General features: G+C 35.9%; 1 protein-coding gene across 1 annotated transcript; it reads left to right on the top strand.

Moving 5' to 3' along the window:
- Window positions 1–20,529: 20,529 nt before the first annotated feature.
- LOC104602635 (putative serine/threonine-protein kinase) lies at window positions 20,530–23,875 on the top strand. Its single transcript, XM_010266399.3, has 6 exons — window positions 20,530–20,869; window positions 21,182–21,291; window positions 21,433–21,643; window positions 21,930–22,167; window positions 22,273–22,423; window positions 23,245–23,875. The coding sequence occupies exons 1-6, from the start codon at window positions 20,791–20,793 to the stop codon at window positions 23,569–23,571; spliced, it is 1,116 nt and encodes a 371-aa protein (XP_010264701.1). The 5' UTR covers window positions 20,530–20,790; the 3' UTR covers window positions 23,572–23,875.
- Window positions 23,876–26,008: the final 2,133 nt, after the last annotated feature.

Below are 26,008 nucleotides of genomic sequence, written 5' to 3'. Positions count from 1 at the left end.
TACCTCTCAGTGAAGTACAGAGGCTTTGTTGGAACACTAGAGAGAGATTCGAAAGGGTAATTGGAAGTAATGAGCTATAAATGAGAATGTTATTCCTTGATAGAAGTAAAATAGTGTGAAACAAGACCCAGCATGCCCCATTATCAATATTCTAAAAATTGGTTCAAAACAGACAATCGTCCATCCACCATTCTTTTTTCTTGTTTGTACTACTGCCAGATGGCTATCAGCTTGGATTTGATTGCAATCAACCATATATGTTCAAAGAACTGCCAAACTCTTCTTATTTCCTTCCCTCTTTTGTTGCTGTCGATATGTAAATTTTTGGCCTAAGAAGTGAAGTAAATAAGGCCCAAAGAAACTATTGGCCCACTAAGAAAAGAATAACAGAATTTGGGTCCAAGAAAGATGTTGGATGGGACCCGATGTAAAATCTAATTAGAAAATGGGCCCACTAAGAAAGAGTTAAGGTGGAATCCAATACATTTGCCCTTTAATGGGTCATGGGCTTAATTGTAAACATTCGGTGGAATGATATCAAAACAACGAAAAAAACCCTAAATTTAAATATGTCATACGGTAGACAGATTGGCAAAATCTTGGATTGGGATTACAGAGAATCCCATCTAAAAGGAAATGAGCACATTAGGAGGCCTGATTGATCAACCAAATTTGGAGATTACTTTTGATCAAATGAATTAAAAGCTCAGTAAGGCCCAATTATATGGAAATCAAACTTAAATGAAAATCTATAGAAAAAAGGTAAGATGGCTGGCTAATGGATATCAAGAGGGATATCTTAACCGAACTAATAAAAGCTTGGGGTCAAACTCTTCCTAATTAACCATTTTAGCAAGTTTCACCAATCAATCTTGATTGGATTACACCAAAATTAATGGAGGAAATCTTGCCAACAATCATTTAAAGCCAATCTTGTGAGTCCCCCCCAATTAATTGCTTGATTCAGATCTGAATTGGGCGTACTTTTCATTATAAAAGGGGATGGTTTTTCTCCCATTCGGCTCCCCCCTTTCAACCACCACTTCCGTTTGTCTTCGACCGTTTTTGACTGCTTCCTTTGGTTTTGAATTCAAAAAAAGGAGAAGAAACGGGCTGCATTAAGATAAAAGAAGAAAGAAGAAAGGCTCTAATTCTTCAATTGTCGAGGAATCGAAATTGCTACAACATCAATCCATGAAGTTCCGATCTTTAAATTCCCATGATCCAAAAGACTTCCGTCAATTCTACAATCAAGGACGTTGCTTTCAACTGTTCACACTCTAATCATTGATTGAGTGTGAGTAAATCTTTGTTAATACAAGGTTGGGCGTTACTTGCTTCTCATAATTGCAAGTTCTAGTCACGATTTCGGCCTTCGTCCAAGACAAGAGAATCAGAGGGTTTGCTTTGCCAAGAAAAAGAGAGTTTATATCCCACTTACATTTTTGCAAAAAAAAAAAAAATTAAATTCCTTTGAATTTGTTCGCATTAACTTTTTGTGCTCCAAATTCAGCATGAAATTTGTGTTGACAAATTTCTGGCACGCCCAGTGGGACCTCTCTTTCCTTTCATCTCTCAAGTCAACAAATCAAGTTTAATTATTTTTCACAAACGGTTTGGATGCATGGCTCCAAAGAAAACCGTTTCAAGTGTTGTCAAGAACAAGAAAAACACCACATATAGCTCAAGCTCATCCAGATCAAGTGCATTTGTAGCCTTCAACTACGAGAGGCCAACCACCTGCCTTATGACAAGGTCCGGGGATTCCCAATTGGTTGCACCTCTCGCCTTCTATGGAACTCAAGGGGTCCCTTCAAAAGCTCAAAATGCCAAAAGGGGACCTTCAAGGTTGCCAACGGCAAGGGATGTTGGTATGAAGGAGGTAGCCCCAATGAAAGAGTCCATCATAACAAATCCACTTGAATACCCATGTCAGACCCGGAATCAAGCATCGGGTCAAGGTCTGGATCCCGTCCCAACCGAAGGGTCTGATTACATGCAGACTCGCTCCTACACCTCGGTAGCACCCGTCATTATGGTGGGAGCTACTATGGTGGAAGAACAACTCGCTGAGATGGCTGCGACCATCGCTAAGTTGACAAAGACAGTGGAAGAGAAGGACATTCAGATTGCTTCTCTCATGAATCGGATGGAACAAATGCAAACAACGACATCCAATCAGGGGCCTTCACACCCACCAAGGTTCACCCCACAATTAGACCCTCCTCGAGAGGAGTTGCCGGAACGTACTAACATACGAGACGCCCAACATGCTTTGGTTGCCTCCCTCTCAGTACAACAACTCCAAAACATGATAGCTGACACAATACATGCTTAGTATGGGGGTGTTCCACAGTCACCCTCGGTGTATACTAAGCCATACACTAAATGCATTGATCATATGTCTATGTCATTAGGGTACCAGCCCCTAAAGTTTCAACCATTTGACGGGAAAGGTAACCCCAAGCAACATATTGCACACTTTGTTGAGACGTGCAACAATGCCGGGACCTATGGTGATTTGATGGTAAAGCAATTTGTACGATCTCTACGAGGAAATGCTTTTGACTGGTACACTGACTTCCCTTTTGGATCAATCGATAGTTGGGATCAATTAGAAAGAGAGTTCTTGGATCGCTTCTATAGTACTCGACGTATTATAAGCATGTATGAACTCATCACCACAAAACAAAAGAAGGATGAACCAATTGTTGACTACACCGACAGGTGGAGAAATCTCTACCTTAACTGTCGAGACAAGCTCTCAGAAGCTTCAGCTATTGATACTTGTATTCAAGGCAAGCATTGGAGTTTGCATTACATCCTCAAGAGTATAAAACTCTGAACATTTGAGAAATTGTCTACCCACGCCCATGACATGGAACTTAGCTTGGCTACCTTTGGAGAATATCGCTTGAACGGTTTCCAAAGGGAAAAGAAAGATGGTGAAAATGAGACAAAATCATCTAGGTCGATGCAAATTCTAGCAACCTCAATAGCCCCTCTCAAGGTTACTGGGAAGAAGAAAAGCAAAAAAGAAATAAAATCAAATACTCAACAAGAAAAAGAAAATCCAAAACTCACTCTTAAGGAATTGGAAGCAAAGGTGTATCCATTCCCTGACTCAGATGTCCCATAAATGTTGGATGCCCTTCTAGCTGAAAAGCTTATAAAGCTTCCTGATAGTAAACGACGAGAAGAGGAAGGAAAAATTGATCATCCGAAGTATTGTCTTTACCATTGGGTAATTAGCCACACAGTTGAGAAATGTTTTGTCCTCGAAGATAAGATAATGCAGTTGGCTGAGTTAAGAGTGATCGAACTAGATCCAAGTGAGGACATAGCCACCATCAACATGACAACTGTTGCATTCAGATCCTTTGAGCCTAAAGCTCTCCAATGTCCTCATCATCTCGTCATTCATGAATTTAAACCGGGGGCATCCCTAAAACAAACCAAAATCCCTACTAACCCTTCTACTCGTGGCCATACGCGGGGGGCAGTACTAAATCGAGCACAAGCATAGACCTTAAGTCCCAAGGAAACTCCTTTACCCTGGTCCACCACGTCACTCTCAAAAGATGATTAGATTGTCATTACACGTCGGAAGCGTCATGCGACACACCAATCCACTCCACCTTGTGGACAATCAAAGAAAATTAAAAGGAATGTTTGATCACAAAGACTCCCTAAAAGCAAGAAAAAACAAGGCAAGAACATTGTTGGCCAACCATCGCAAGTGGTAACTAATGAAATTTTGAAACAAGTCCCTCGACTTCCAATTACTATATAAGAGTACATACAAATGAGATTCTTCTCTAGAGGATGTGTAGATGTGCATACTGTCACATGTTACGCAGAAAGAAAATGAATCAAATTAACTTAAAGTACGCTCCTGGATATGAGTCTAAACTATCTATACTCCTAGATATGAGCCTAAACTGTCTATGCTCCCAAATATGAGCTTAAACTCTTTAGGTTATTTTTCTATTGCTTATGTTTCACTTTTTTAAATGCTTGGATATCTTATCAGTATGGATTTTTGCTTATGTTTGATTTTTTATTATGATAACTTTTTTTTATTATGTTAATTTTTTTAACATAAACACAGATTATGTTAATTTTTTTATATGTTCATTATGTTTCATTACATTCTATCATACTTCATATCTTAATTAGTATAACAATGTGTGTATGTTCCTAGGAATTATATGGACATCAATGAAATAGATGACATCCCTTTCAATGAATGGGATGAAGATGATGATGAGTTCTTTGAGCTTATTTTTGTTGGTGAAGTAGTAAAATACTACAATTCATACTTTGTTAAATAATCATATTGCACATCAAGGATGAGTGGCCATGCATTTGTCATGGAATGTTTGGATGATTTAGAGCATTATGACAAAGTGTATAACACGTTTAGGATGGAGAGACATGTATTTAAAAATTTTGTTAATCTCTTGAAAGACTATGGCCTTTTATCTAATAGTCGGAATATTATAGTGGAGGAATCACTTACTATTTTTCTTATGACAGTCACAATAAAAGATATCGGTTGATTGCAAGTAGGTTCAAACACTCCAAAAGTACTATTAGTGCAACCATATATCAGACATTCGGAGAAATATTACCCGTGGTTTCAGGTATTTTATTGATGTCATATATGTCTATATATGCCATGTATTATTTATATATTGACTATGTATATGGCCACTTAGGATAGTATTAGGGCAATTGATGGTACCCATATAAGTGTGTTGGTTCCTTTAGACCAACAAATCCCATATAAGGGGAGGAAGTCGCGTTGCACCACAAATGTGGGTTGTATGCTCATTTGACATGAAATTTACATTTATTTACGTGGGTTGGGAAGGATCTGTCCATGACTCTAGGGTATTTGCAGAAGCTATTTCTCAACAACATTTAGAATTCTCACATCTTCCCGTAGGTAATTTATTTCAACATTTTTAGTTAGTACAAGTCTATTTACCCATGTCTAATGCATTTGATTGCATATAGCTTTTGTAGGAAAATATTATTTTGTTGATTCTGGATTTCCAGGTGGGCCTAGATACTTAACTCCTTATTCTAGTGAACAATATCATTTAAATGACTTTAGAGGGCAAAGAAGAAGATTTCGGTCAAAGAAGGAATTATTTAATTACAGACAATCATCACTAAGAAATGTTATAGAGAGGTGCTTTGGGATATTGAAAGAAAAATTTCCTATTATGCAAAATATGCCATTTTTCAGCTTACGAATGCAACGATACATTGTAACGGCATGCTTCATCACCTATAATTTTATTAAGCAAGAATCCATTCATGATAAATACATCGATCGATGGGCAATGGAAGACATGACTAATGAAGATTCAAACAAAGCCAATGAGAGTGATTCTAATGAAGAGAATGAACAAGCAAAAACCAATATTAGGGACAATATAACAGATATGATGTGGGCACAACATGAAATTGAACCGTTTTAATTTTAGTTTTAATTCGAATTTTAGACAACATGGTTAACATATTGGATATGTTTGAAACATTTTGAACTTATATGTGGTACATTGGATTTATTTTCTTTGTTTGTGTGAAATAATCCTATGTCATTATTGTATTTGTATTGATAAATTGATGCAATGATGGCTGGACATATATACACACCAATGTGCTCATGTGGCAAGGGACAAATGGAAGTAGTCATGACAAAAACCAATGCCAATTATGGATTGTGGTTCTTCTGTTTCCCAAAATGGGAGAATCACACAAATTTATTTCAGTGGGTAGATGAATTAGTTGAACATGATGCTCAAGTAGTCCCACATAGAAATTATACGACCCATCATCAACACGTAAGACTTTATGCAGTATGAAGGCATATCAAATTCTACAAGTCGGATATTATGTTGCTTGCATGTTGTGGATGCGACATACTTTGCACTATTCTTATTTTCTTTCTTATAATTGTTGTTCTATTATTTTTGTTTAAACACTAATTGTAATATTGGTGGTTTATCCATACACCATTCTAGGAAACCAATTGGCCAATATTTTGATGTTATATATGCTTGCCTTACAACTAGTATGACAACCAATGGATTAATAGTTTACATGAATAGTTTGATGTTATGCTTATCTTGCAATGCTAAAATATTATTTTTAATATTTTTATCAATAAAATATTAATTTTTATTTTTTAAATTAATTTATTACACTTTTTGTTGAAACTAATATTCAATGATCAAAGCCTTTTTTTTTCAATTTATATGTATCATATAAATTAAAAAAATTAAACATTTATGATTGATTGTATAGATTACTTCTAAATTGTATGTGAGGTACTTGGAATCAAAAAGTGTGGTGTGGATCAGTCCATACCATGCCTACAGAATGCCATTTGTGGGTATTGATTGGTTTAATCCACACAGTCTGTTCATAATTCAGAACAACTGTGGACTGTGGTGTGGTGTGGATTGGTCCCTACCACAGGGTTCTTGTCCACACTATAAAACACCCCTTAAGATGGGAGAGAGACTGACTGAGATAGAGTAGATCGAGCAGAATAAGAAGAAGAGAGAGTGTGGGAGCGAGAGGGAGGGAGAGTGGGAGAGAGGAGCGGTTGCAGTGGCGGGGGTACCCTGACTAACTGAGATCGAGAATATCTTGGGAGGAACCGAGGAAGAAGAAGAAGAAGAGGAAGAAGAGGAAGAGAGAGTGTATGTGGGAGAGGAATCGTTACAGTGGTGGTGGCGGAACAAGAGAGAGTGGCGGGGAGGAACTGCAACGAAACAAGGGAAGGGAAGAAGAAGAAGAAGAAGAGAGAGAGAGAGAGAGAGACTGCAATGGCGAAATGGAGGAAGGGAAGAAAAAAAAAATAGAGAGAAAGAGTGGCGGGGAGAGAGAGAGAGAGAAGGAGGGAGAGGAACTACCACTATAACAAAACAGGGGAAGGGAAGAAGAAGAAGATGAGAGAGAGTCTGACCATCTGGGGAGAAGCTAACATCATAGCTGAGAGTGAATAGCTTCCCTGAAACTGGGTTGAGTTTTGGGTGAGCAATCATTGCAGAGCAAAGCTGGGCATTGAAGTTGTAATGGGCAATTATCTCAAGGTCGCCAGAGGCAGTCACACACACATGGTAAGGCAAGTCATCCTCGAACATGGCAAGAAGGTGGCCGTTGAAGTAGACTAGGCCAGCGTTGGCGACTCCAGTGCCATGAGTATGATCGACAAGCCCAAAGAATCCTCTGGTGTAGAAAAGGAGGAGACAAGGAAGTTCAACAATAGCTTTGGGGAAGACAGGGTGGCCAAGGGCTGGGTTTCAGTGAAGCGGCAAGCATAGCTTGTTGAGCCATCTTCGTTGCGAACAATGTGAACCCTACTGTCTCCATCGAAGAAATGGTGGCTGGCAACTAGCCTGAACAAAGGATTGGCGCCGTTATAGATGTAAACACGTTGGATGCAATCGGGGATACGACCAGACACGGGAAGGGATATGGGTTGTTTAGGTACTAGTGCGAAATTGACGACGATTTGAACAACTGGATCGACTGTCTTGGGTAGAGGCTAGAGGGTGGTGCCGCTTGCTGGAACATACATGTGTCACCTGCCTAAACTCTACAAATTTGAAATGACAATTTATGATGATCAGTTTAGGTCACTGGCTATTATTTTTTCCTAATTTAATTTAATTCACATTTTTTCTTCTCCATGTTTGTATTCAATTGCATGGTGGAGTGGAATAAGTATAGTAGTTATGCATTAAGCTTATTAATTTCGTTCATACATATGTTGTAGTATTATTGTTTTCTTTTTAATATTTTTTGTTTTAATTTCGTTCAATTTTTTAGTTTATTTTCTTGCACATTATTTTATAATAAATGCATTAACGTATTAATGCCACATATACTCCAACGATAATTGACATGATAGGTTAATCATGACAACACCAGAATGAGAGAATCAGAGCTTTGCCGCATAACTATTTATCCCTCAATTATGTTTCTGCATTTTAGGGCATTTTTCAATGGGGTCGGTGACTTGATATTGTGACTCGATTACATGGAAGGAATGGAAAAGTGCTGGTTGCATTATACTATTATGATTCAATGTAGGAAGTAGGGATGCAAACGGATCGTATCCTATTCGAATTAGGGATATTCGAATCTAATTCAATATTAATATTGATCTCAGATCTGATCCAATCGGATTTGATTTGAATTTGAATTTTATTGATAAGTTGGATCTTCAGATTTGATCTGATCCGATTTATTTTTTTTAAGAATTAATAAGTTATTAAAAGAAAAATAAAATGTACTGATTTAAATAAAGTAAAATAAAAAAAAAATATAAGTATTTTTTAATTATTTTCATCATATATATATATATTTATAAAAAATAAGTAATATAACAAATTTATAAATAAATAAATAACATATATATTTATAAATATATAATATACATTGGATCGGGTTTTCTTATAACAAATAGGATGTGATCCGAATCCAATCCAATTTCTGATGAGATCATATTATTCAATCCAATCCGAAGATCCGAATAACAGTATTCCAAATTTAATCAAATAGAATCAGATCGCATCATGGCCGGATCCATTTGCACCCTAATTGAATGAGAGAATCAGAATTTTGCCGCATAAGTATTTATCCTTCAATTATGTTTTGTGTTTTAGGGCATTTCTCAATGGGTTGGTGACTTGATATTATGACTCGATTACATGGAATTTTTCTATTGCCACATGAAGGAATGAAAAAGTGTCGGTTGCATTATACTATTATGGTATTATGGTTTTGTTAGAGTCGTGCTTTAGACGGTTGAAATCGCCACGTTGATGCTACCGTGTCTCGGGTCCAATCGACCTTTTCAGACCACGTTGGTAGATTATCATGCCACGTAAGTACAAAGGTTAGTGGATAACCCTGTAATCGAGATTCTCAGATGAAGCGTAAGCCATTATGGATTAGTGCTCCAATCAGGGAAACCAGAGCCCTTTGACCTCCATGGGCAGCTTCTCGCTAAAGACTCCGGATCTTCTGCCCATGCCCACGAGAATCCTGTTTATGCCTACCTACCATACATCATTCCCTTGAATTGAAAATATATCCCCTTATATAATACTATGTAGAGGATGAGATATTCTCCATGTGTGACTGTGATAAATATGGACAAGAGATCCGGACTCCTCCCTGAAACTCCATAAGGTTTTATCCTTGTCCATGACCCCAATCCTGTCCCGAACCCCGACTTTAGAAGAAATTCTTATCCATGACCCCAATCCTTGTTGGGGATAAAAAGGATTCCATCCCTGATCCCTGATTCCCCCTTGGAAACGGGTTCCATATTGGGGACCTGAACTCCTAATTTTTTTTTTTAAATTAAAAATATTTTTGGAAAATAAATTTATTTAAAATAAAGATTTTTTAAATATTTTAATATAAATAATATTATATAATGAGGGACGGGGTGCGATGGTGAATTCACTCTCTTGCATCAGTTTAAGTGTACATATGCTATTGAAATTTGAAAAGGTACATATGTACTCTCATGCCACAATCCATTAGCACATGTGAAGTGAAAGCCATGCCTACCAAACCATATTTTGCTATTTCCATCTTTGACAAGATTGACCAAAGAAGTGACTAAGCTATCAAAACAGTTATTGTGTGATCTACAAAGACCAATTTTCAAAAGCCCAATGCTATATAATTCTTATGATCTACTAGGCGTTTAGAATATATATCTTCTGAGAAGATTTGCCAAACAACACCGTATTAAAACTAAAATCAGAGGGTCGTAATATTCTGCTACCGAGGGTAGTCTCATATATTGGCTGTGGGCCCTGTGGCTGATCTGATCTGATGATGGAAACCTTTTAGAATACGTGGCAGCTTATTTGTTAGTGTCCATAGTCCACTATCTGCATTCATACGTGCATTGGTGTCCACGTGTCCACAGTCCGCACCATACACGGAAATGCCTCCAATTCACACACCACACCAATCAGAAATCACAATCGGTTGTCGATGACGATGACCACGCAACGCCAACGACCGGAGCCACGGCCACCGATCCATGTCCCATGTTGAGTGGAGACGGAGTCACGGAGAGGAGAACAACTATCTGGATTCTGGACCACACTCCACACCACACACCACACCACTATCACATTTGCTCCCCCTCAAACGATCAAATTATTCAAATCCCAACATTTTGTTTTGTTGTTGGCACTTGGCACACTACCAAACCAAAGTGTGATTTATTTTCGGTATAGGTGATTTGAATTTTGAAAACACATGCTCACTTCCTCCTCCACCATTTCTAAATTCCAAGTAGCTAGCATAGCAATAGCAAATTAGCAAGGCTACTGGTGGAACAAGGAGAACCTCAGAAGTGAACCACGGATGACGACACAACACAGGCTCGTCTTGGGCCCAGACAATTTGTCACATCATATGTTTATTTAGAGGATCAAGGCCCATGACAGACATCTGATTTCTGAAATCTGAATTGTTTTGTCCACTTGTATCAAGTATCAATTTTTTTTTTTTTTTTTCCACACAGAACTGAACACCGTCCTAGCTACTCTTTGCAGTGAATCACAGCTGCCTTTGTATTAATGTGGTACTGAGTATTGACCAGTGTTTCGGTAGTTTCTTAAGAACACGGCCCCATGTACATATTGTATTTAGGGTAAATTACATATAGTTATTAACTATGTAATTTGGAGGTAAATTACTGATATAATCACCCTTAAATTTAACCTAAAGGGATTCAATCTGACCAAACGGATATCTTTTTACCTTTGCATCCCCAGGAGGTAAATACTTTCAGGCCATGTTTGGTTTGAAGGAAAAAGTAGAAAAAAGAAAGGGATATATAGTGAACTCATTCATGATTTGTAGAGTTTTTTCTATCTTTTTCTTCTTTTTTTACTTTTTTTTTTCTTCAAATCAAACCAAACCAAACACAGCTTCGATATTTCGTCCATGTAAGAAAAGAAACCCAGAGAAATTCAGATTCGTATTCACGATTCTCGCGTCCTGCCACAGATTATCCTCCTTATGAGGACAAAAGGGAGCTTGAGAGTTCTGAAAACGAGTGCTTCTTTTTGTTTGGGAATTCGGGCGATTCAGTAGTCGCTGGCACTGGACGTGAAATGACTTTAGTGGGAAAAAGACCTCACCAATACAAACAATTCATTTGGTATGGGAATCAATCAACCTCCTTCAAAAAGCACAACATGTCCATCAGTCCATGCTTCCACGACAATGACTTCTCAAATGAAACAAAGTCGTTTGTAGAGTCGAGTCCTCATAAATCATAATTTTGATCAGTACTGATCATCAGATAAGAATTTTTTCATCTCATATATTAGTCTTGATTATGATGGCGTTCCGTTTCATTGCTATTTATCTGAAAAGCGACACTAGTTCTGCGTTATATAGGCATTTCTCTTAATGGAGTAAATGTTGTTTACTTAAATTAAATAAGTATTTTTTTTGGATTGTGTGAAAGTTACCTATCCGGAGAAACTGTTTTTTTTTTTTTTTTTTTTTTTATATATGACTCTCTCAACATTTGGGTATTGAGCTTATGTGACGCTTAATGACATCTAGTAGCATTCTTAACTGTTAAAAATGCTAAAAAAAACAAATTTCTTTTCATTTAAAAAAATGTCGTGCAAAATATTTATTTAGTAAATGACAATGAAACTAAACATCCCCTATGTTTAGGTCTATTAATGGACTCCAAATATCCAATACCCGATCCAATATTCAATCTCATTACTTGGATTTAGATGTTAAAATAATTGGATTGGAAGCATAATTGATCCATCCGATCCAATAAAAGTCTGAATCCAATTATATGTAATATGGTAATGCACAAATAGATGTTATAATAAGTATAATGCTTTATACTTACATACATTTTCTATATATCAAGAAGCTAAAAATAATTAATTTTTTTTTTCTTTATAGAGTGGAGTTGAATTAAATCAAAATTATGAGACTAGGTTTGAATTCGTATTTGGAGTTTCAATAATAACTTAATTGCTCCAAATTTATTTGTTATCTATATCTATGGAGGGCAGTAACTTTGAAAGAGGTTGCCCATGTTTGGTGGACTTAATCCACCTTATTGCTTTTTTGTGTACGCTGCAGTCCTCATTCTGTCTTCGTTCTACTGGTATCTGCTCTGCTCATCAAGGCACCCAAATTCTAGTTGCTTGTGTTTTGCCTACAGGAAAGGGAAAAAGACAGAAGAAAATATTCCTGACTGATGATAACGAGGCAGACACGCTATTCCAGTTTTAGAAATGAAAGAAAGTCACCTTCAAAATTCAAATAGACTTGAAAACCATGGAAAGAATTAGCACCAGCCGCCTCGTTGCCTCTTCTTACCTTGATAACTTCTTTCTATTTTGGTTAATCTTTTATTTATTGCAAACTGCAAAAGCTTAGAACAGTGCAGTTGGAAGTTATGTTCGAAGTTTGAAAATTAAAACAGACAGTAACGTGTCATTTTCATTTTCGTAAGGCTGCGATAAATTAAAACTCTTCTTTTTTCTATATTCCACAATCTTTACTAGCAGGAATAATTAATAACTAGTTAGTTTTGCATTGCAAATATCCACAAGGTTTTGAATTTAGCTAGACTCCGTCCACTGGCCTTGTCTTTCCATGCAGAATGAAATCTGTTTCAGAGAAAAGATGCAACCAACTGTCATTCTCATGTGGAGGTTCGCGAGAATCAGAGGAGTTGATCCTCTGGAGTGATGATGTAATTAAAACTGTAAGTCTAAAACAAATTAATACAACTGCTAAGCATATTTTGATCAATAATTAATGGAGCTGTACAGATTAGAGAAAAAAAAAAAAGCTCAATGCTTTTAGACCACAATGAGAATAAAAGGGATAAGAGAAAAAAAATAGAACAGAAAGAAAATGATGAGTTATGATTCATTTTTCAATAAATAATTATTTTTTAGAAAATATATAGTTTTTTAGGCTTATTGCCTCAACACGTCTTGAGGCGTAGGCCTCGCCCCTTTTCACACCCAACTGCCTTGCACGCCTTTAATCCTTTCAAATTAAGACCTTGATTGCATACATATGGGTGATCATGGGCTGGGCCGAACTTTGGGCTTACCACTAAATCTCACAAAAAAAATACGGAATTCAGTTAGCCAAAAAAAATAAAATATGGAATTAAAAAATTCACAAACTTTAATTGACAAACGAGAGGTCAGGAAGAAAGATGAGTAGATGATTCTCTTGCCCTAGGTACTAGCCCACTAGGTAGGCATTCTTCGTGGTGAGATCAAGTGGTCGAATCTGGCTTGCCCACAGAAAAAAACAACGTGCATCCATCTTGACTTCTTTATTAATTTAAAATTGGTCAAAATTGTAGGACGCTGTGCTTAATCATTAACTACAAACTTTTTTTTATTTTTTATTTTTTGGTCAAAAGAAAAATAATTTTGGTTTATATATGTAATTAACTCAACTACTTGTGCACATCTTGGACCGATTCTTCACTGTTAGTAGAAGCAAAGGGAGGAGAATATGTAATCTAATGTATAATGTTAAGCCTTGAGATTTAGCAGAAAAAAGAATGACATCTCACATTTGAGAATTTGTAATGGTGTTTTCTTCTTCTTCTTCTTCTTTTTTTTTTTAACTTGAAAAATGCATATTGAGATTTTACAATTTGTATGAGTATGGGTAGAGTATATTAGGCTAAACCAAAGATATATGAACTTATATATTAGTTGTTGAGTTTAATAGTATGCTCAATTTTATGTGAAAGATAATTGATAGTTTATTTGTCATTTATATTTTTTAATCAAATAATTAGAAAGTTGATGTTCGTTCATGTTATTTTACTTATTTATTGCTTATATACAATAGGAAATAACAAAAAATTAGAAATGGATTTTGAACCCAACTTGACAATCGGACCCACCCCACCCTTAAAATGCAAGGAGAATAGGGCTAGAGAGGGTTTTGCATTTTCATGTGTAAGGAAGGTTTGGATTCTAATAATCCAACCCACTAAGAGTTTTTGGGGAAGATATGGGTTGAGAGGTCTAGGGAAACAGATAGGCCAGGCCTAGAATTTACAAAACCCTCCTTGATCCCACCCATTGCCATTCCTATCCAATACTAATTTTTGTTGTTTTCAAAAGTTTTAAAAGGCTAAAAGGTGGAGGTAGGCGGTTAGGTGTCAATGACGTGAGGTGTAAGCCATAAGATGGTTTGAGGCATATGATTCAAAGTACATATAGATATAATACACAAGATATTAACAACTTTTAATTTTTTTTGGTAGCCAATTTATTTATATTCTTTTTATTACATATATATATATTCCTTTTTAATATTAACCATATGTCTTTGAATTTTGAATTTGTATTTTGTTTTATGTTTATAATATTCTTAATTCTTTATTTAAATTAAATAATCTATACATACATATTTAAAATTATTTGTGATGTTTTATGCATTGAAGGATACAATTTATTCATTTTATAGAAATTTTTATAGTTAGTTGGCATATATTTAAAATTTTATTTTATTTTTTACTTTGTTTCATGGTTATAAACTTGTTTACTTGATAAAATAATTCATCTATTTAATTTACACATTCCCTTTCATGGTTGATTTATATATTTATATAACTTATAACATATATTATATGTCATATAATAGGAAAAATCTATGATGCAGGAATGATATGGTATCAGAAGAGTTTTGACCTATCAAAACCCATGCACGAATTTTGATAAATAACATCTGATTGACTACCACGTTTATGATTCTAGTCGATTGATGGAAAATTTATCAGATATCATATCTTTTTTATATCATAATCATTATATATATATATATTAAATATAATTTATTAAGTAATATAAGCCAAAAGCCCAGCCCAACCCAGCCCATGATCACCCCCTGATATTTTTCTTAGTTAAATCCACAACTGAACCATAATTGGAAAACCAAGTTTTGATTCGGGAGACTCAATGAGTCAAAAAAAAGTCCACCTCGTAAGGATTCATGGTTAACTAGTATAGGAGGGTAAAAAATGATTCATATTAAATTAATTGACCAAGTTTGACCATGCGACGTTATTATTGATTATAATTTACTAATAATATGAGTTCCAGAATGTGGTAAAATCTTGGGTCGGCAATGCAAAAAAAAAAAAAAAAAGTTGTACTCACCCAAGACCTCATATAGATGGGACCAATATTGCATTGTGTAATGGCTCAGTTTGGAAGAATATAAATACAAATGTGTATAAAATAATACAAAATACAATATATTTGTATTTGTACTCCTTCTAAACTAAGCTTTAAAAGTTGCAAATTGAAAATTTGGAAAACAAAGATTTGCTATTTCTTATTTTTCTTGATTTATCATATTAAAAATATATTTTAATATGTAAAATAACTGACAAACGAGTTGAGTCACCACTCAACTTATAATTGTTTAAATTCCTCAAATCAAGTACCTGACTTGCACTCCTAATTCAACTTGGCCGGCCAGGTCAATGCTTTATGAGTCCAATCATGATTAAGGCTGCAAATTGGGCGGACTCAGGTTGAGAAATTTCATTTCTTTTTTTGTTTTTCAAATTTGAATAAACATAGATTTCCAATTCAGTGTAAATTATTCAAATCAGGTACCATCAAAGTATTTACACGCGCATGAGTGATGACAATATGAAACTAGATTCTTCATCAAACCAAGTCTTTCACATATCTATGACTTAGAATTGAGAATTCTATACGCATTCCATGGAAACACATTGTTTTTGGTAGGTAATACAAGGAAGAAAGCGCCAACTCCACAAATACCCAAATAGTTTCATTGACCATCAATTATGACACCTATGGTTTCTCTACATTTATTTGCATCAGTGTTTCTTCAACTTGTTATTTAATTTCTCTCAAGGGCGAAGGCTGTGTTTGGTTTGAAAGGAACAAGTAGGAAAAGGAAGGAAAAGTGTAGTAGGGAAACCTTACACCTACGTCTCCCTTCCTTTCCCTTCAAACACCAAACATAGCCTAAATTCATGACTAGAGATTCCTTTACTTTTAGCTTGTTTGTTCCCTAACGTTCGTCTTGTATTCTATATATTATTGGTTGAATACAACAATCTTCCCTTGCAGGCTTCGTTCGATCGTCAATAAATTAAAGAGTCACCCTCTAGAAGTTAATATATCATGAAATTGATTCTCATAATTAAGCTACTACATTAATGGACAATCTTACCTCTCCATTTGGAACCATTTTCCGGACCGATGGATGTTTTAAAAACCAGACCTGCTAAGTGATGGTCCAGTCCAATATATATTTTGGTTTTGGTTTGAAACGGTCGGTTCTCCAAAAAAATTGACTTGGTCAAATAATTAATACTTCAGAAACAACCAGATTAATGAGGGAATTATAGTTTAACATGAAATGAAATAGGTTTAAACCATGGTTTCCAAAACCGGACCAGATTAATGAGTCCAATATATAGTTTAGCATGAAGTAAGTGGAAGACTGATTGTTTATCACGTGCAGGAAGAGAGGTGCTTATTAAATCAATAATCACTTGTATTCCATCTTACTTCATGGCTTCAAACCCCCTCCTCCCTCACTCAATATGTTCTCAAATCAAAAAAAAAAAAAAACGTGTGGCTGCCATGAAACTTGCTTGGCCATTTTTGTTTGAACAAGACAGGCTGTGGGCCAAACAATTGAAACTAAAGTATTTGTTCTCTAGAGAATCTTTCTGGAGTAAAAGTTCATCATCCCACATCTGGAAGTGTCTACTTTAACTCAAGGGAGGATTTAAGAAAGGGAACACGAATGCTGATCTCAAACATCTTCAATGATCCTTGGATTCCAAACTTCACTCTAAATAGAATCAAATGAAAAAGTTGCACATCTCATTGACTTCGATTTCAGTCTTTGCCCTCCTCCCCAAATGTCACTTGGCGTCCCCCTACACAACCCTTCATCAAAATCAACGTTGATGGAGCTCATAATAATCACTCTCAATCGGGTTTGACCACAAAGGTAAATTCTTATTTGGAAGAGCGGTGAACATCCCCTTATCGGATCCAGATATCTCAGAGGCCAGCGCTTTCAGAGAAGGAATTCAAATGGCCAAGGAGTGTTACAAATCTCTCATGTTTGGATTGAAGGTGACGCTTAAAAGGTAGTCCAAAGCTCTGTTGGGTTTCCCTTGGCGGTTATTTCCCATTATCACTGATTGCAGGGACCTTTTGAAAGAATTTCAGTGTTCAGTTATTTCCTTTAGGCCTCGTACAGGCAATAGAGCAGCACATTTGATCGCAAATTTTGCTTGTAATCTCTCAACGACCTTTACTTGCTCGAATCCTCTTGATTTCTTTTTGCTTGTACTTACTTGTTGATGATATGGAAACACATCTGGTCTTAAATTTCAGGACATATATATCCTCTTGATTTCTTTTAGCATAGATATAAGATACTCATGAAAAAAAAAAAAAAACATAAAAGCCAAATGAGTTGCTATTAGGTAATTTGGCACGTAGATTCTCGTGAAACTAGGCGTGTCACGTGTGTATGTTATCTGAATTTTTATTCCATCCTCCAGCCATAGATAGATATAATTCACAGATGACTGGTTCTTTTAATGTTGATGACGTACATAACAAGAAGAGACTCAACGATGACTTTTGATCTGAAATTTTAATTATAAAAGACACTGAGCGATGGTAGAAGCGTCACGACCACGGGGTGCCACATAGCCCATAGACTTTCTTCAAGTGATCAAAATGAAAAATGGATATTCGAATTTAATGGCTCCGGTCTAAGTTGGTTCCAGCAGACTGCCAGTGCCACCATTTTGGTCATGGATAAGTCCTCTCTAGGTGAACAAATGAAATAAGGCCGTCCAGTCAGGAGATTGGTCGAATAGATAGATGATTGAGAATTGAAGGCTGGACTATTATAATTAATTAACATTTAACAACACCACACCCCATGATAATTAATATTTTTTTTGTCTCGTTTCAATTTTCATACGCCGTTAGGCATGGGTGGTATAGACTATAGACTATATATATATATATCCTTTTCAATCTCCGACAGGCAATGGCCTATGGGTTGTACAGAAAATTATACAGGACCATCAAATGAAGTAAAACATATCAACCGTTACTTTCTTATAATAGAAAACAGTCTGAACAACCAAAACAGAAGAAGAATAACATTGTATTTTATATGTTAATACTTCAATTAATATATTAAAATAATATAGGAACCTCGAATAATACATGGCAGGTATGCCCAATAATGCATCATATATTATTTCTCTACCATTCACCAGCCTTCTCGCTTATCAACCTGGTGTCTATCAAAATCTCAAGGTTTGAAGCCCAACATTTAAACTTTAAAGTATCAATATATACGATAAGGCATAAAATAATGGGAGTACCTTGTACTATATTCTATTACTCTATTATTGACAATAGAAATTTTTACCACATCATTTAACCCTCAAAACCCCAGTTTTGATGTTTTTTTTTTTTCATTTCTTTAAGAGAGAGATGAAGGAGAATTGAAAAAGGTAGAGTGTCTGCCATTGTTGAGTAAGTATGCAGTGATCAGTACTTGCTTGTGGATCCATTACTATGGAACTACATAGAATATCAGTTTGAGTTGGTTAAAACAAACAATGGCCAACACTTTACCTCTTTCAACTCTCCTTTGCCTCTCTTTTAAATAAATGAAAACAGAAAGAGAGGGCAAAATGAAATTCAAAACTTGGGTTTTGGATATGCAACAAACGAGAGGGCAAAATGATCTCATAGAAGTACTTAATCGACAAAATTTTTTGCAGGAAAAGAAAGATAATTGATGGGAGCAAAGACTGGCCTGCGGTTGAACTGCAACCCGAAAGAAAAAGCGGTTCTATTTTTTGGAATTGATTTTTAAATATCGCCCAGTAGTTGTACAATAATTAATTTAAAATTAGGAAAAAAAAACAAATACAAAACTCTGTAACGACTAACGCGGTTAGAAACCAACAGTTGTACTACAATGCTTCTTCAACAGTGTTTACAAACCGATAGACCCATAATTCTTCCAACTTCAAGTCTTCAACAACATGGCTATAATATATTCTAATATTAATGTAAAATTAAAGGCAAAAAACAATATACAAAATTCGGTAACGCGGTTGGAACTGGGAACTTGACCGGATTCAACTTTGCAATGTTAATGCCTATTTCTTGGGTTGCGGGTGTGGCCGTGTGGGTGTCCTTGTCCTTGACGTGGTCCTATCAATACTCAATAATATTAATGTACGGAGGAATTCTGCTTTCAGTCGAGTCGACTGACTAATTGAACTTGTTTGATTTCGCCAAGTTAACTCGGCCTCATGCCTTGGACCAACAGATGAACCGTGCTGGTTCGGTGGTTCCAAATTTTCCAGCTGAAAGGAGCCTCCGGAACGGAAGATGCAGGGCTCTGGCCCCTCTTCCCTGGAAGCGGGATCTATTCCTCACAAATGGGCGCCTCATGTGCACATCTACTGCGTGTGAGGCACCTGTGAGGCGTCAGATGTGAAGAGCAGATCCGGTCTCTCCTCCCTGTTACCCAAGATCCATCCATTATGAGGTGCTGGTCCTCACATGGGCCATTTGAGACCCTCTGTGATTAAGGCTCAGTTTGGAAAGAGTATAAATATAAATACATATAAAATAATGTAAAATGCAAAGTTTTACAGTGTACACATTTGTATTTGTACTCTTTCCAAATTGAGTCCAAGGACCAATTCGTTTGTTTGGCTCTGCACCATTTCAAAAATTGCATATTAGTATATATCTTGTAATTTGGGCCTAGTCTCATGTTTTGTTCTTGAATTTCAAAATGTGCCAATCCAATGTCAAAACTTTTAAAATGTGCCGGTTAACTCTCTACCATTAGCAATCCATCATTTATTTCTATCACATGATGACATGTGCAACTTAAAATTTTTGAAAATATTAAAATTGTCCTTGAAACACTGTTCATCATCTCTTCCTAAAGAATCAATATTGAACCAAAGCAATAAATCAGTTTTTGACAAATTACTTTTTTTTCTATTGACTTGTAAAAAAATTAGACATTTAGATGATTAATAAAGAAAATTAAATAACACGCAAAGGATATTTGCAATTTTTTATATCAACTTAATATTGATTAACGATTTTATATTAAATTAATACATTTTAAAAATTTAAATACTAACTTAACACGAAGTTCAGAATCCAAAGTCCCAAAATACAGGCTACTAATATTCAATTTTCCCTTACTCCGACGTTAAAACTCCACCCGACTTGAGTTTGACGGATGACTCAGAAACTTTAACTCGGTGGTCAGACTCAAACGAGTAGTCAGTCAAAGGCACCATTGATTGTGGAAATTTCCTAGCTCCCCCCGTTCCGTCTATCTATTTAGCAGCCTCTCCCTCTCTGGTCTTCCACCTTTACCAAGAAACGAAAATCCTTATAAAATATAGAAAAATAGAAAGAGATGAAAAGTGTGGGATAATCTTTCTCTGACGTCTTTATCCTCCTCCCAACTCCAAAGCTGCTTACCGATTCAAACACCAACACGCATATAAATTTGGAAAAAAAAGGTTTCTATTAGTCTACACAATCTGCGATTGCAAAGCATATCGAGATCAAACAGAGAGCTCGAAGCAAGCCAATACTCAAGACAGCCGGCCCAAGGAATTATGAGATGAAGTTCTCTCTTTCATTCTCAGTATGCTTCGCTCCTGCTCCTGCTCCGGAAGAACACGTTGACCACAGCATTCACGGTATGTATTTTCTGGGTTCAGACAAAGATACATCAATTTCTGAATTTGGGTCAATTAGAATCTTCCTGCTAGGTTGATTTTCTTCGGGGTTAGTCTCTCGAAGAGGTGGTGATGCTGTGTGTTAAGTGCTTTGATAAATCGACCTGGGTCGCGTGAGCACAAATCCACCAGAAATTTTGTCTAGTTTCTATTTCCTAAGTGAACAGATAAAGAGGACAAGGGTCTTGGTAGTTTTCATATTATCGTTCTTCCCATTTTAGCGAAATTTGGAAATTAAGTTGCTTATTATATTAACATAAATGGTGAATCCAGCTCCACAATCTTTCCCAAATGTTCACTTTTATTCCTACAAAGAATTGAAAGATGCGACTCAGGGCTTCCGAAACAAGGTCGGCGAAGGGGGTTTTGGTTCTGTCTACAAGGTAAATTTAATTGTGTATATATTCTTTTCCACTTCTTTATCTCCTCATCTTCAACCGTGTTATACACGGGATATGTAAAAAAAAAAAAAAAAAAATCATCTAGACCTTTACTGATACATCTTTTTGGCTGGACCATTAAAGGGACGACTTCAAAATGGAACTCACGTAGCTGTAAAAGTGCTTTCAGCGGAATCAAATCAAGGAGAGAGAGAGTTCATGGCTGAAATAGCTGCAATGTCGAATGTCAGACATGAAAACCTTGTTAGGCTTCTTGGTGGCTGCGTCGACGGAAATAACAGAATTTTGGTTTACGAGTATATGGAAAATAACAGCGTCGTCCAAATTTTGCTTGGTAATTATAAGCCTCTACTTCCTTAGAATCCCTGCTCCATATTTGGTTTATAGCATACAATACTTTACTGTAGACCATGTTTTCTTCCCAAAAAACAATTAGTGAATCAACAGTTTTGTGAAAACTAATGCAGTTTTAATTCTTCTTATCCACCCTTCTCACTGGGTATTTGCAATCACTTTCTTTTCTTTATTTCTCTTTCTTTTGTCAAACAATTTCAGGAACCAAATTAATCCAACCATGATTCGGAATATCATGTTGCCTTTTTTGTTTTCTTGGTTAATAGGCGGAGAGCATAACAAAGCGAAGTTTACTTGGGACTTGCGACGAAAGATCTGTTTGGGAGTTGCTCGGGGTCTTGCCTATCTTCATGATGAGGTCAAGCCTCACATTCTACATCGAGATATTAAAGCCAGGAATATACTTCTTGATGGAGAATTTACCCCAAAAGTTTCAGATTTTGGTCTCTCCAAGCTATTTACCGATAACATGACTCATATTAGTACTCGAGTTGCTGGGACACTGTAAGTTCAGCTACTACCTTATTAATGAGTCCTTCTTTCCTTTGTTTCTATAACATTGCTAACAGCGTTATGGGCTTTCTATCTCTTTCATTTACACATGTGCAGAGGCTATCTAGCTCCGGAATATGCCATTAGTGGGCGTTTAACCCGGAAATCTGATGTCTACAGTTTTGGAGCATTGGTAATGGAGATCCTCAGTGGTAGACCGGTTGTGGACTTCAACTTAGAACTTGGGGAACACAATCTTGTGGAGAAGGTAATGTTGTTAGTGTTATATCTTCAGTAACAATTAATGACATGAATTATTCAGTATCACACTATTGCTGTTGTATCACTCTGTGCCATAGCCCATAGCTTATTCTATATGTGGGAGCTTTCTTGTTAATGACGTTCAACCCATAGACGTTTATATGATTGGTTTTGCATTAATTTTGCCATTGAGAAAGATGTATACAGATACCCAATCAGGTTGACTTTTCAAAGCTTTCCTCTATAGAACTTGTGGAACAATGCATTGTATTATGTGGGTCCTATGCATTTGCACCAGGAAATCATGTTTTTCAATATTTTGTCTATTTGGAATAATCAGACTATCGGATTTTCAAGAACCTCTCAGTCATATATATACCTGCATAGAAAATTTTCATACCAAGCCTTAAGGCTGTGACGATGGTTTTTATTTATTACCCACACCACATCGATATCATAAAGTAGACATGGTTAGGGCCAGGGGTGCAATTCAGGCGGGCAGGGCCGGGTTTAAGGACCCAGGGCCCGCCCAAGTTGCACCCCTAAACATGGTATTGGTGGGTACATCCCATGATGTAAGATCCTTAATTAGTTCTATATGTCATACCAAAATTAAGATCTAAGTATGTACTATGTTGTTGATTTTGGATTCACTGAAACTGAACTGTTTGATGTATTGCATTATTTTGAGTTGTCTGAAGAAAAGAAATCAGAAATGGCTACGCTAGCATGTTAACTTAAAAGCTGTAGGGGGGTTTATGCTAATTTCCATGTAAATATATATGTTGCCCATGTCCATGAGTTAGATGTGAAACATTGTGTATGTAGGCATGGAATATGTACAAAGGCAAGGAGCTTTTGGAGTTAATGGATCCAACACTGAGGGGGGAGTTTCCCCAGGAAGAAGCAATCCAATTCTTAAAGGTGGGTCTACTCTGCGTGCAAGAGGATCCCAGGCTCCGACCACATATGCCCAAGGCCGTTAAGATGTTGTGCAATGAGATCGATATCAAGGAGGTCCAGATAATGCCGCCAGGGATCATCATGGATCTTGTCAATGTCAAGGTAGGAAGCAAAAATACTTCGACTAGCAGTGCCACCAAGGGCTCAACAAGCAGCAGTTCGTGGGGATTCCGCAGTGCCACCCTAATCTGACTAGGAAAAATTAGTCATATAACACATTTTTTCCCCACAAAGTCCAGAATGTTTGGATTGGCTGGGCTAGTTGTAGGTAGTCGTAGAGTGAAAGTTTTTCGGTGGGTTTTTTCAGTGTGTGGATCATGAGCTACATGTTACAGCTTTGTGGTTACCCAAGCTAGTCATGTACATGAACTTTTTGAATGTGAACAAAAAATGCCAAAGCTAGCTGGTTTTTCCATTGTGTTTGAGGTTTAGTACATCCCATCATGTACAGTCATCCTTTTGTCATATAATAAAATTGTTTGCCACCTTTAACCCCTACGTGGAGGAACTCGTAATGTTACTGTTTTTTCCCAACTTTATATACTAACTAGTGAATGACCCCCTTATTAAAATGTGTGTATAATTTAGTTAGCAAAATTTAAATTAAAAAAAAACTAATATGGGTCTTGCATCTTTGTAATTGACAATCTATTCTAACCTATTTTATTTGAAACCCACTATTAATTTATGTTTTTTCTTTTTTATTTTGATTTAAGATATTAAATGAGATCTTATTGGTAATTAATAACCCACTTCATTAGGTATTTACTATTTATCTAATAAATCTATTTTGAGTTATTTATTTTTAAAAGTTAAAATTAGGTTGTTTTCTAAAAGTTAAATCAAGTTTGTAATTAATAAAGTATTTTCTTTTTGAAAAAAAAATCATTTAAAAACAAACATGGGTTTGTGGTAATCTTTTAATGGGTCCCATAATTTGTATTTAATAGACTATGGATAAGCATGTGTTAAACTAATAAATAATCGTCTATTGAGAATGTTTAGAAGTGAAACTACCCACTTTTTGAATCATATTTCTTGAATTAATAGAATGCCAATGGTGGTAGTGGGCTATGGGCTGCAACTTTTCAGAAAATGCCACGTGTCTAGCTTTCCAGAAAAATGAGAAGGCCACATGTCTATATGGTGGGGGCTGTAGCCTGGTAGTGGGCTGTGAGCTTTAGCAGGAATTTCTCAGAAATTGCTACATGTCTAGCTTTCCAGAAAATTAGAAGGCCACTTGTTTGTAAGGTGGTAGTGGGTTGTGAGCTTTAACAACTTCTCAAAAAATGCCACGTGTTTAAATTTCCAGAAAAATGAGGAAGTCATGTGTCTGAATGGTGGGGGGTTGTAGCCTAAAGATGCATGGGATTGGGAAAGGATTATAATTACTAACATAAAATGTGTATTTAATTTGAGCAAGTCTTTTGAACCAAGAATTTACTAGGTGATAAAGTGATATTTAAGCCATTTTTGAGAGTGCTTAAGTTGAAAATAAATGCTTATTGAATAAGTGCTTATTCGAATATGCACTTATTTGCATTTGGCACCCAACTTTTTCAAGTGCTTATTACTTATTTTATATTGGGCGTTTGGTAGTCTTTTTCTCTATTAAATAAGGATTTGTGACTATTTTGTCCTTCATTTTCTTTCAAAATTTTAAAAAATATACCCTTTGAAAGTACTTTTAATAAATTATCTTTATAAAAACACTTTTATGAAATCACTTTTGTAAAGGTACTTTCATAAAAGTAGTTTCACAAAAGTGCTTTTGTATGGGTACTTTCCTAAAAGTGTTTTTGTAAAAATGTTTTCATAAAAGTGATTTCTTAAAAGTGTTTTTGTAAAAAGTACTTCTATAAAAGTGTTTTTGTGAAAGTGCTTTCATAAAAGTGCTTTTATAAAATTCAACTAAGGATAATTTTATATGTGGTATTTTAAAATTTAACTAGGGATAATTTTGGAAGACAAAAATTGAATAAGTGCTTATTGTATAAGCACTTATAAAAAAAGCTAAAAGTTTGGGCTAAAAAAATAAGCCCTTATTTTAAAAGCACTTATTTCAGGCATATTTCCCAAATACCAATAAGTGCTTAATGGCCCAAATAAGCACTTATTTTTAAGCACTCCCAAACATGACCATGGCCTTATTATATGATTTACTAGTATTGAGGAGAATCAATAAATATACTTACGATTTATTAAAGATGGGCAAAAATTAACTGGGAAAGAGATGGGTTGGATGCGACTAAGTGCTCAATAATAGATGATCAAATTATGTTATTACCTAGGAGGAGGTAAATTGCCTTCATGGCTGCTTCCTCAAGTAAACTCTTCTCTTTGGGTTCTAGTTGATTTAAAATTTAGTTTACCTATCAGAGAGAGAGGTAAATTTGATGCACTTGTCTATTCACTGGTCGGTTGAGGTATGGCTGCAACTACAAGCTACTGGTATCTGGGATTTTCAGGCTTCTTGTCCTTGTGTTAATATCTCATACAAAACATTAATCCCTTAAATTCATCACGTACGGTGGCAACTGAAACAATTGATCGGCAAGGTCAGGCAATATTAAGTTATTAACAATTTAATATCCCGTAGACTCATGTGGGTCACCTTTAGAAACTGCTC

Source organism: Nelumbo nucifera, chromosome 2 (genome assembly GCF_055504915.1).
Source record: "Nelumbo nucifera cultivar China Antique chromosome 2, China Antique-T2T, whole genome shotgun sequence".
Lineage (NCBI taxonomy): Eukaryota > Viridiplantae > Streptophyta > Magnoliopsida > Proteales > Nelumbonaceae > Nelumbo > Nelumbo nucifera.
Note: the sequence above shows the minus strand (reverse complement) of the source record. Positions and strands in the feature narration are given on the sequence as shown.

Bases quoted from the DNA above. Each gene is read 5' to 3' on its own strand.
- LOC104602635 (XM_010266399.3), top strand. From the start codon at position 20,791: ATGAAGTTCTCTCTTTCATTCTCAGTATGCTTCGCTCCTGCTCCTGCT. The intron at 21,292-21,432 runs GTAAATTTAATT...GGACCATTAAAG, and splicing joins GTTTTGGTTCTGTCTACAAG to GGACGACTTCAAAATGGAAC. The intron at 21,644-21,929 runs GTAATTATAAGC...CTTGGTTAATAG, and splicing joins CGTCGTCCAAATTTTGCTTG to GCGGAGAGCATAACAAAGCG.